The sequence below is a fragment of the Emys orbicularis genome, chromosome 1 (genome assembly GCF_028017835.1).
Source record: "Emys orbicularis isolate rEmyOrb1 chromosome 1, rEmyOrb1.hap1, whole genome shotgun sequence".
Taxonomy (NCBI): Eukaryota; Metazoa; Chordata; order Testudines; family Emydidae; genus Emys; species Emys orbicularis.
Genome location: NC_088683.1, coordinates 318,718,875 through 318,731,384, shown reverse-complemented (window position 1 = coordinate 318,731,384; position 12,510 = coordinate 318,718,875). Strand labels below are relative to the sequence as shown.

The window sequence follows — 12,510 nt, the reverse complement described above, 5'->3', positions numbered from 1 at the left end:
AAAAATCTTCCATTTTAGTGTGTTGCACACTTTTTAGATTAAGTAGATTCTCTTGACTACCGTTTAATACAGCATTGCTTTCTCCAAGTATAAACTGGTGGCTCTGCCATATAATAAATCCTTACTGAAAAAGGTAAGATTTTAGATAGAATTTTGGAGTCATTGTTAAGGAAACATATAGGTCTTGAGAATCTGGATATTTATTTTGCAATATGCTTTGAGCTAAAGGAGATATTCCAGGACAGATGGTTAGCTTCCCTTGAGATATAGTACTCCGTATAAAAGTATATTTAATAAAAGCTGCTATAGCCATTCTTGGTAGGTTTAATCAAATCCGACAGGCAATCCATCTAAGCCTGGAAGTTGTACAGTTTGAAGTAAACTAATTGCATACCTAATTTTCTTCCTGGTTACTTTTCCATCTAGTAAAACCTTTAATACAGGTCACCTTTGTGTAGCTGGCATTTTGCCAGTTAGTCGTTTAGTTTGTTTTTCTGTCTTCCCCTTTGGATTATATAACCTTCTAGATAATTTAAAGAAAACGTCTTCAATCCCTCTTTGTGACTGTATGATTAAAATTGATTATTAATTGTAGAGATGAATTTATTACATACTTCCTGTGTAATCAACCATACTAATAAGTAGCAATACCTCTCCCCAGGGTGACATACTTTTTGCTTTGGGGAAAAAGTTATCAACTCCCTGCATTTAAGAAATCATTTTCATTTCAATCTACTTTATTCCATCTTAAAACATACATTTCCAGTCTAATTTTTCCAGACTTTCCCCTATATTTCTGGGTTGTGTTTCTTTCAGTCTGCAAAATAAGAAATTATTAATTCCTCAAACTTTAAAAGCTTCCTAGAGTGTTACTGGGAAGCCTCCAGAGATGTATTAATTTTGTGATTCAATATACTGTGGGCTGTAAATGTCTTGTCTATGTAAGGAGTAGTATGTAATCTCCATATTTTATCATTTCCTATTATCATCAACTCCAGGTTAGTAATGTTACATAGGGGAGGTTCTGTATTCTTATAAATCTATTTAAGTGGCCAATGGAATGTAGGTTATTGAGACTATTTTGTTGATGCATGAAATTAGTGCATTTTCTATAAAATGCTGTCCTGAAGAGTTTTGTATGACCTATAGCTAGAAATGGAGACCGGTGATTGGGAGAAAGCTTCAGTTACTTTTGATCATGGATAGGGAACTCAGTCTTCTGTACTACTTCAGGCAAATGTTTACTTATTCTACCTGCTGGTAGCAATTTGGGGTGTACTCTGGCTCCTGCTGAAGTCAATGGCAAACTCCTATTCACTTCAGAGAGAGCAGGAACAGTCTCTTTATTAGTTGACCCACTTATTCAAACAGGGATCCTGTCTATCATATCTATATATGTACTTTTGAGGCCCTCATCATTCTAGTTTCTGAACAACTTCAGAAGAGAAGAACTGGATGGTACAGGGTATTTTTAATATGATGCAGAGTCTTTCACGTGTATGTCAGACAATTCAAATACTTTAAATTTGATCCACTGTTGAATTGGACTAAACTGAAAAAAATACATGAAGGATTAGAGTATTTCCAATTTGTCCTGAACATCTGCAAATTGAGTGGAAAAGACAGCATCAAGTTATTGCAAAACACTCTTAAAAGTCCCTTATTTCAGAAGTGAAGAGGGATTATATTTACTCCCTACATGGGGTTTCCTTATTGTACTCTGAGCTATTCTAGCTTCACAGAATAGGTAAGTGGCTGTTGCAGGCAGCTGGAGAACCAGAATAGCCTGTCCCCCTGCCCTTTTACTGCTATGTGTGTCTTTGGGTAAGGGAACAGACAGTAGGTCACACACTCCCTTGAAAATATATTTTGGATCTTTGTGGAGGCCAGCTTAATTTGACAACCCCCGTGAGGAGTGAAGATAGCAGGAGTCTGCTAATCAGTTAAACATGAAGAACCCAAGGCATCTCTCAAAGTCATCAAGAACAATGTTGAGTAACAGGCCACAAAATCTCCCATCCCTATTATGTGGATAGATCACAAGAGTTCATATACATTTCAAAACTTGCAGACCTCAGCTTGGTACACTCAAATTTCGCTTAACGTGTTCAAGGTGAAGTGAACTCCAAACTCAGGAGTTGTGAACATATCTACAGTGAAACAAAAATAAAAATTGGTGGGTTTTGCACTTGTAGACGAGCGCTTCCTGGCTCGCTGTACAAATTAGCTGGAGACAACTCTTTCAAACACCAGTGCCCTTTTATTTCCCAGTCTTTTCCCACCACCACGTATATACAGCTATATACAATTCAATACCAGTCAGGTAGCCCCTTAGGGAACAGCTTGCTCTTACAGCAGCTGGGAGCAACAGGCCCTCACTCCTCATTTTCCTGTTCCTCCCCTCCTACTTCCTTCCTCCTAGCTTTATAGGTCTTCCTCTCAGCAGGCTCCCAGGTGATTGCTCTCAGGCTTCTTTAATGAGCCACACCCTGCCCTCTCCAGCCAGTTCCCCTTGATGGGAGCTCTGCTAGCACCCTGTTACACACCCTCCCCCTTAAGAACGGCGCCCCCAGGCCCCCTTTGGCCCCTCGGCCCTTCCGCCATTCCCCCAAAGGAGGATCTTTCGGGGAGCCCTTCCCGCTCCCAGCTGGGTCCTTCCCAGCCAGCACCCCAGATGGTTTCTCCATCCCTCTCCCACAGAAGGAGCATTTCTCCAGGAGTGGTGCCCCCCCCATCTCTGCTTCCGCCCGCAGGTCGTCACACCAATCGCAGTGTGGCAAGCCCCCTATCCCCAGCTCCCCCTGTGTGTCTGTCTGGGAATCGGGGTTTCTTTCAACTTCTAGCGGGACCTCAGTTTCCCCCGGCTCTCCTTGCGGCTCGGGGCTCTCCTGCCCCTCCGAGGGGGGTGTCAACATTCATCCCACCGCTGGGCAGGACCTTCCATGCCTCAGTTTCCCCCTTTGTCCCAGTACATCTGGGGCTTCTTCCACAGAGAGCGGGATCAGGGGGTGTTCCCCCATACCCCTTCCTTCTCTGGTGGAGTCCAGACCGACCAGCTCCCCCATATATGCTTCCCTCGGGTCTCCCCGCTCTGGACTTTGTTGTCTAGGAGTTTTGTCTTGGTTCTCAGGACAGGGCCCATCCTCCCGCCCTGGGGTCCTCATTCTCCGGGGGTCCACCCCCCCTCTCGGGGTACCCCATTGTTTCATGCCCGGTAGTGGGGCCCAGTCCCGGCCTAACGCTACTGGACACGGTAGTTTCTCCAGGACCCCTACCCCCTTCCACCCGAAGCAACCCTTCACTTCTAGGGATACCTGGGCTACCAGGCAGGACTTCCTGTCCCCATGTACACACCCGAGGGCCATTCTTTCCCCCAGCGTGAGCCAATGTGGCTTAACCAGCACCTTTCGCACCAGCGTGCATCTCGGGGTGGTGTCAACCACAGCCGTTTTGGGGTCTCCGACCCACTTTCACAGGCACAGTGGACACCCCCAACCCCCACTTCCATCCTGCCCGTTCAGTCCAAGCACAAAAGTCCACCCAGTCACATTCCATGTCCAGGCAGTCTTGTTTAACGTGCCCCGGCTTTCCACACCGCCAGCACGTTAGGCAGGCGGGCCTCTCGGGTGCTCCTCGGGGCTCCCCTTTTTTCTCCTTGCCTCTCCCGGGGAAGGAGTCCATGGGCTTCTGCCCCAGTTCCCTGTTTTTCCATTGCCGGTCCTCCCCCCGGGGTCCCTCAGGCTCTATATATTCCTCGGTTATCCGGACCGCCTCTTCAACGGTGCCTGGCTGGTGTCTCCTCACCCAGGTGCGCACCGTCTCCAGGAGGCTTTGCAAGAACTGCTCCAGTATCAGGGAGTCCATTATCTCCTCCATTGTACGCGTGTCAGGCCTCAACCAGCCTGTGGCCCAGTCCCTTAACCTCTGGGTGAATGCCCGTGGTCACACAGCAGACGTCCACCGGGCCGACCGGAGCTTCTGCCTGTACCTTTCCGCTGATAAGCCTACTCAGTCCAAAATGGCTGCTCTCACGGCCTCATAGTTCTGGGCAGCCTCTTCCCCCAAAGCCATATAGGCTGCTTGCGCCTCGCCAGTCAAATAAGGGGCTAGTCAGAGGGCCCAGGTTGTCCTGTCCCATCCGACCCCCGCGGCTACCCTCTCGAAAGTTCCTAGGAAGGCCTCCGGGTCATCCGCCGGGCTCATTTTACAGAGTCCCCAGTCCGGCGGCCGGGCACCCTCCCCTGCCCCAGGACTCACCAGCCGTTGCAGGAGCTGCCCATGGACATTGCTTTGCTCCCGGATGAAGTCCTGCAGGCTTTTCTGCTGCTCGGCCTGCCAGGCCAGAGCAGCCTGTCTTTCTGCTTGGTGTGCTTGCTGGAAAGTCTGCAGGGCTTGCTGGGAAGTCTGCAGGGCTTGCTGGGTTTGTTTCTGCTGCTCTACGAGCCATTTCAGCGTCTCCTCCATTGCCGGGCCACCAACCGTGCTCGCTGGCTTCAGTGGATCCCAGACAAGCCGCCACGTGTAGACGAGCACTTCCTGGCTAGCTGTACAAATTAGCCGGAGGCGACTCTTTCAAACACCAGTGCCCTTTTATTTCCCAGTCTTTTCCCACCACCACGTGTATATACAGCTATATACAATTCAATACCAGTCAGGTAGCCCCTTAGGGAACAGCTTGCTCTTACAGCAGCTGGGAGTAACAGGTCCTCACTTTCCTGTTCCTTCCCACCTACTTCCTTCCTGCTAGCTTTATAGGCCTTCCTCTCAGAAGGCTCCCAGGTGATTGCTCTCAGGCTTCTTTAATGAGCCACACCCTGCCCTCTCCAGCCAGTTCCCCTTGATGGGAGCTCTGCTAGCAGGTTCTGAGCTAACGGGCTGGTTCAGTGCCTCTTAAGCCAGCACCCTGTTACAGCACTGTTCTGTTTTTGTTTCCTTATCTCTAGCAGCAACTGGAGAGTTCTTCAAATCCAGTATCTGAATTTCAGCTAGTACAAACAGCAGTGCAATGCACTGCAAGAAAAGAATCAAAATGATTTTGAGTTGTTGGAAGAGAGCTTCTGATCTGTATTAACGTCATCTGTTTTATATTATTTATTATAAGTTAAAGGCTTTCATATGAACTTTATTTATATATAGTTCTATATGTAGTGGATGCCTTTGAAAACTCAGAATTCATCATTCCAGGTATCATCAATAATTTTAGTTTCTTCCTGTACTTAAAATGTCAGCACTTAAATAATTAAGAACAATAATGTTCTCAGTGCTGTAAAAGAAGCAAAAAGAAGATGGTTTTTGCCCCCAATGGCATGCAGTCCAAAGACAGACTACTAAAGGCCCAAAAGAGGAAAAACCTAGTTTCCTGTTGTGTTTTTAAACTAATGATTCATCTGTTGTGGGAAACACAAAATACTTTGAATCTTTAGTACAGATTTGAAAGAGGAGAAGGAAGTAGCTTGTCAAGCCACTGATTGGGAGGGGAGTTACATGCATGGGAAGCCCAAGGGACTACAATAACTCAGTCACGATGGAATAGCACATATTGAGTATTTAATAGCATCTGATAAACTTGGAACTCTAGACCAGTGGTGCCCAAACTTTTCCTGTTGTGCCCCACTTACCACTAATGGATTCTGTCCATGCCCCACCCTCCATAACTGCACAGTTGGCTCAGTAGAGGAGCTTGCTCTGAAGACGGAGCTGGGGACAGAACTGGGTAATGGGGGGGATCTGGGGCTAGAGGCAGAGCGCGCTGGGAGGGGAGAGGGAATGAGGGCAGAGCTGGGCTGGGGATGGAGTGGAGCTGTGGCTGAGGGCGGAGCTGGGCTGGGGGCAGAGCAGGGCTGGGTGGCGCTCCCTCACTGCCCCCCATGGGGGCTGGCCTGGGCCCTGCTGTGTGCCCCCCAAACGTTCCTTCTATGAGGGCACATCCCACAGTTTGGGAACCACTGCTCTAGAGAGAGGATTATTACTTAATATTTATATTAGGGTAGCACCTAGAAGCCCCCACAATGGTAGGTTGTGTACAAACAGATATTGAGAAATAGTCCCTGCTCCAAAAGGCTTACCATCTAAATAGACAAGCCAGAGAAAGGGAGAGTCTGAAAACTGAGGTGCACAGAGGTGATATGACTTACCCAAGGTTACACAGCTAGTAAGTGGCAAAGCCAACGAGTAGAATCCAGGTCTCCTGACTCCCATCCCTATCACTTGGTCCATTTTGCCTAACATCTCAAAGCTAGACTTTGTTGTCTGAAAGTTTATCAAGAAAGCAAGAATGTTTGTATGAGGTGGTCTTAACCATTACAAATTCTCCTCTTCATGCTTCTGAAGTTTGAGAAAAATTATGAAATACTGAGAATGCAAAGTTGTTGCTGCAGAGCAACTGCCAGTGCACATTCGTGCATATTTTAGAGATATTTAAACTTCAGTTATTGATACTCTGTTCACTTGTATAATACAAAAGCAGGATAAACATTACAACAAAGACAAATTATATTAGACTCTTCATTATGGAAGGTGATATAAAGGGGACAATTAAGTTCTGGTGAAACCAGGCACATCCAGTTTGGCTATTTCAGTATTGAGAGTCCTTGCCTCATGGATGTGAAAGTTCATTTGGGAAAAAATTGCATACAATGAGAACACTTAAAAGTTGGATATTTTCCATGCTGTAGTATTTTCACCTTTTAATTGAATTTTCTGTACTTAAAAGGTAAACTCATTGAGGTTTATATCTTACCATAAGTTTTTGTAGTAAAATCAGGGTCTGTGGTTTGTTTTTTTTTTTTTTTTTTTTTTTTTTTTTTTTTTGGTGGGGTTTTTTTAAGCACAACAAACATACATCATTAGTTGAGATGATAGATGAAGAGGACTTGCATTTTGATGCCTGGGGTTCTCTCATCCTCCCTTAAAAATGAGAATAAAATGCTTTCTATTTTGTATTGATTTATAAGTCCTGCTAAGTTAGTGAGACAGTCATTTTCCTGAGCTGGACATGAGTGTTACAATTTCTTTACTAACTTAAATAATGCTTTTTAAACACTGTATTGTTAATCAAATCACAGTCATTCCATTATCAGAAGACACACTGATACTTACAGCCTTAATTAGTAAATAGACATAATGTGATATCATTTAATTGCTGATATTTCTTTGCCTTCAATTCACATGCTTTCTTTTCTACAGCATCACTGCAAAGCTTGAAAGAGCTTTAGAAAAAGTGGCCCCACTCCTGCGTGAAATTTTTGTAGACTTCGCCCCTTTCTTGTCCCGTACACTGTTGGGCAGTCATGGACAAGAACTGCTGATTGAAGGTACTGAACCATTATTAAATTACTAATATTTTGGCTATTACTCTGTGCATAAGGCACAAAATGCTATATGCATGTGAGCTGTGAATTAATCTTTCCTTTTCAGAGGAAGTTATATAACTATTCAGTGGTGCATTAATAAATTTAGGTAGATATAGTTTCATTTCCTGTAACTTATTTTCTATTTGAGTAATGCCTGTCGATCCATGAAAACTGACTACTTTTATTCCCAGTTTCTTAATTTGTTTTGTAAGTGGCACCCTGGGTACATGCACAAGCTGTTCATCCTGGCTTCCAAACAAACACAACATAATTAACTTTAATTTCTATATATTAACTTTAAAATATTATGAGTACTGTAAGTCACTCAGTCTGATTTTTAAGAGACTAGAAAAATGAGAGAGCAGATTAAAATAATTGAACCTGGGAGAAAAAGGAAGGAGACTGTGTGCTAAGATAGATAATGTATGGAGATAGAAATGGAAGATTCCATGATAAGTAACCCTTCTTACTCCCCATCGTGTACAGATGGATTTCCATAGGCAAATTGTTACCTTATTTTACATATTTTGCAATATGGTCTGGGGTGGAGAGGGTTGAAGTGTAATTATTGAATGGAACATTCTCAGAACCATTTAAAAGGCTTTTAGTTCATATTTACATATTGTCTTGATTTCCTAGTGGTCGTAAAGTGTTGGGAAGACAAATGAATAGACTTCCTACAATATTTTTATTCACAATATGCAAATAGTTACTGTTTGCAATGAACAAAGATATTCATGGAAAGCAGCAAAGTTTATACATATAACAATCTACATAAGGGCTATTGTGAAAAACATAAATTTGTGTTCAAATTCTCCAGCCAAACTCCTTCTCTGCTGCACACGTATGACCCAAATACTAATACGTAATTTTCCCACTGCCCAGAGCCAACCACCATATCCCCTTCTTCTATCCTTAATGCTCAATGTATTTGAGTCTGATGATTCTGGCTGATGGGCAATTGGCCTTATGTTTGTTGTCCGGCTATACCAAAAAAAAGGACAGGAAACACTTGATATGATTTTAATCAGGCTGCAACTTTATTATTAGATGTTTGGGACTACCCGGCAAATAACAGTATACAGTGCAGGTAACCCCATATTCATTCAATAACTATCCAGGGGGCTTCTGTCAGCCCTCCCCCCTGCTTTTTTTTTTATCCAGGTCCCCCAGCCAACCCATTGCTGGGACCTTACCATCGCCCTTCCCTCATAGGAGGGGTAAGGTGGACTACAAGAAAGGGAAGTTGGCTCCTTGCCATACCATTCATTCATAGGAGCCCCGAACACACACACACTCTTTAAGTCCTTTACCAAGCCGTTTATCTGGTCACTGTACACCTTCCCTATGGAGTTTCTGCACTGGACATCTGCCCCACAGTTACATAATGAGTTGCAACATATAGCTTAACTCCCTTCATGTCTCACATTAATAATGGCTCCCTGAACCCAGTGTGGGGAAGGTGAAAACCCCACCAACTCCATCAATCTGGTGGTAAAGGAAAAATTTCTTCCCAGCCCCCCTATAAAGGGGCGACTAGCGCAGTGCCCAGCAGGTCCTAACCAAACCTGGTACTTTGCCACCTAAAGGGGGCAGGGGGTGGGTGCTGCCTCACCTGCTCTGTGGAAGAGGGCTTCTCTGGATTGGGCTTGCCCCTTTTCAACCCTTCTAGTCCCAGAGGATGAGTCACCATCGCCAGTCTGACCCATTCCCCACTTTTGCAGCAGTTCTGACCTCATTTTCCCCCCTCCCCCACAGCCCTAGAACACTGTTCCCTTGCCCTTGGCCAGTCGGACAACCTTCTCCCCTCTGAAAGGTGCAGTACGGTCATTTGTCTAGTTACTCTGTAACACAAGGAAAGCCATTTGAATGCAATAATTCCCCACATGGGTTCAAATATTTTCTATTGTCTCATAGTTTTACAATTGTGAAAGGAAACTATTGGTTTGACTTAAATACATGTAAAGCTACTGGCCAGGGATTTTCCCGGTAATTTGCGGTGATTCTAAGCTGCTTCACTGGGTTCCTGTCTTAGATACCTTATTTCAGTGAAATTACTGGTGGCACATCTTTGCAACTTTGGTTACAACGTTATTTGAATTAACCTCTTAAAATCAGTAAAACGAAAATCACAGTTCATAGCAGATATTTGACAGATATTGTTTGGTTTCACTCTTTCTTACAGAGTGCAAACCGGCTTGGCTTAGTTTCATTTAGGTCCTTTCTTAAGACAAATTCCTACAGGTACTAGCACTGGTTTAGCTGTATTGGTGCCAGCAATGGTGGGAGCCCCAGCATGAACTCCAGCAGCTTCTGGCAAGTGACAGAGATTTAAATGTCAGAAGCCGCAGGAGTCCTGACCACAGTTAGGCTCCGAGCAATGCAACTGAATCAGTGGCAGCACTCATGGGAATTTTCTCTATAATACTTCACAACACACACAAAGTGCAACCTAAAGAGGTAGCATTTATCTTGTCATTACATATTCCTTGTTGCAGTAAAGAGCAGTTTTTTAATGTGATCTCATGGTGATAGAGCTTTCTGCAGTAAGATAAAGGTTCACATTTTGGTTGTCACAACTGTACATCAGCATCATTAATGATATTAACAAAGCTCTGGGAAAGAGAATATGTGTTGCTTTGTGTTTCATCTATTGGCTGTTTGCCCGTAAAGAAATAAAGCAAAACATTTTATAGTTCGACACAACAGCTATTATCTTCTGGGGCTTTTGTGTTTTTATAACAAAAGAGTGGAGTTTTCAATAAATAGATATTTAGAACCCAGGAAACTTTTACTACAAGTTTTTAACAATTTTACATGAGACCAAATTTTGAATCTACACTTGGTGGTGTCTTCGCTGAACAGGAGTATATTCATCTCATTAAAAAAAAGAGAGAATTTCATTTTTGACCTACTGCATTACATTTTAAACTCCTTCCCTTACACCGTTTGATTTACTTATTATTTCTCTAGTGCTCTTAAGGCTGGTCTCTTCTAATTGTCAAAGCTTTAATCAAAATATGCAATTATATTCAGCAGAAAGAAATTGCTGTTGATATAGATAATTATTCAGACTTACTAGAAAGGTCTGAAAAGTAGATGGAACAAAAGTTTCTTAATCCAAGAGTGTCTGTTACCCGTATGTATTAATGGAATGGCAGCAAAAATAATTCTTCCACATTGGATAATCATTCTTTTCACCCAAGGGAAGATAATTAATCATGTCCTGTAACTTAATGTTGCATATCTAATCTATATAATATTCACATCTATACATCGTTCATTTATTTCCCTTTTGCGATGAGTTGTTACCTGGGCAGTCCAAAATTTTCAAAATTGGACATCCAGAGTTAAGCAACTAAATTATATGCTAACACCTACATAAGTAACCTCATTTTCACATATGCTTAGAACTCATAACTCCTGTTGAAGTAAGGTCAGTTATTTGGGTGCCTAGTTTGTAGGCACCAATGTTTGAAAATGTTCCACTCAATGCAAAAAGGTATTTCTTGTCTACTTAATAGTTGTTGATCAAGGAGTACTATTTCCTCTTTAAGATATGAAAATAATAAAAATAATGGCTTTTGACAAGCAAGCTGTCTTAGGCACACTCAATGGTACTTATAAAGGAAAAAGAAACTACTTGTTTATTGTAGTGTTAGATATAATAAACGTGCTTAGGAGTTAATTTGTCTATCTTGGATATGTATATAGTGCTTATTATCTTGATACCTAAGCACAGATCAATCAGAGTAATTATATAAATGGAAAAAATTCTATTCAGAATAATTTCCTAGCTTTTCTTTATTTAAAAGATTATCATCCCCTTGTCCCTTCAAAGGGCATCTCCACTGACTCTATTGAGTGGAGTATACCAATGGAATGCTTGCTAGGGTGTTAGTGCACAGAATTCTTGTGTAGTGTCTTGATAATGTAAGTTGAATCTTTTATTGGCAAACGACAATTAGCTTGTCTGTTCTCTTTGTAAGAATTTGATCTATTGTTTTATATGTTTAAAGATTTTAATTATAACAAGATTACAAAGTAGTAAATAAACTTCATTTCATCTCATTTGGAGTTGCTGCCTCTTTTTCAAATTGATCAACATAAATCTGTTTATTGTATGTTGTAAAACATATTTCCTTTTAATTACTCAAGTTTGAAGCATAAATATTTAATTCCTGTTCTTGCTGTCTTTCAAAATCTGCATGCCTGGTTTGTTTTGTTTGTTTTGTTTTTTGCATGGTTCTAAAGCGACTACCATAACTACCAACAGCTTAATTCTGTGAGGTGCTGAACACCATCAGTTATCATTGATGCCAATAGAAGATGTTGGCCCTCAGCCCTGATGGATCTAGGCTCTTCTATGTGTCTGGGTTTTATTAGTAATTGCACAGTTGTTGAAATCCATGTAATAAATTACAGAGTCATGGGTGCATTTATAACCCACTTTACCTAGCACTCTGTTTATTAATATATACCTGCTGAAACAGCATCTAGCATTCCAAATCTTTGAGCAACTTCAAACAGCCACTACTTTCAAATTAAAAACTCTCCCCTTATACTCTCCCCCCTTAAAAAAAAAAAATCTGTTCTATAAATGTGTGTTCCTTACCTCACCAAATAATGTCACATTACAGTGTTCAGTACATATTCATTGATACCTATTCATTGATACCTGGCATCCATTTTATCCCTGATAGATCATGAGATATCAAACCATAAGTTCACAATATTAGGCTACTTTAGGTTATGGTTAGAGCTTTCTAAAATATTAGTTATAATTGTTCTCTCCCTCCATGACCTGCACAGTTCTACTTCCAATTCTAAAACAATTTCTGTATGAGATATGTGCATAATATCTGATGTGGTTCAATAAAAGTTTTATTGGCACCCTTTTGAGAAGACCTGCATAAGTCATTCATGGTTTCTTGGTTAATGCAGCAATCTCAAACTCTGGATGATAAAAACCTGTATACTACACCATGCTGTCATATATGTCTTAAACTTATAGATTTATAGATTATAAAACCAGAAGGGACCACTGATGGTCTGGTCTGACCACCTGTCTAACACAGACCATAGGATTTCCCTCAGTTAATAACTTGAAGCACAGTTCCAGTCCATGCTCAGATAATAAGTACAATGTGGTTTACGT

The 12,510-nt window shown here is 42.1% G+C and overlaps 1 protein-coding gene across 4 annotated transcripts in view; it reads left to right on the top strand.

Annotated features, from left to right (window-relative positions):
- NBEA (neurobeachin) overlaps positions 1-12,510 on the top strand; it is an 816,600-nt gene that overhangs the window by 379,386 nt on the left and 424,704 nt on the right. For all 4 annotated transcript variants that reach the window (XM_065403538.1, XM_065403557.1, XM_065403547.1 and 1 more), the window contains one exon: positions 7,186-7,313. In XM_065403538.1, the coding sequence (XP_065259610.1) occupies positions 7,186-7,313 (128 nt within the window). The remainder of the gene's footprint in view (positions 1-7,185; positions 7,314-12,510) is intronic.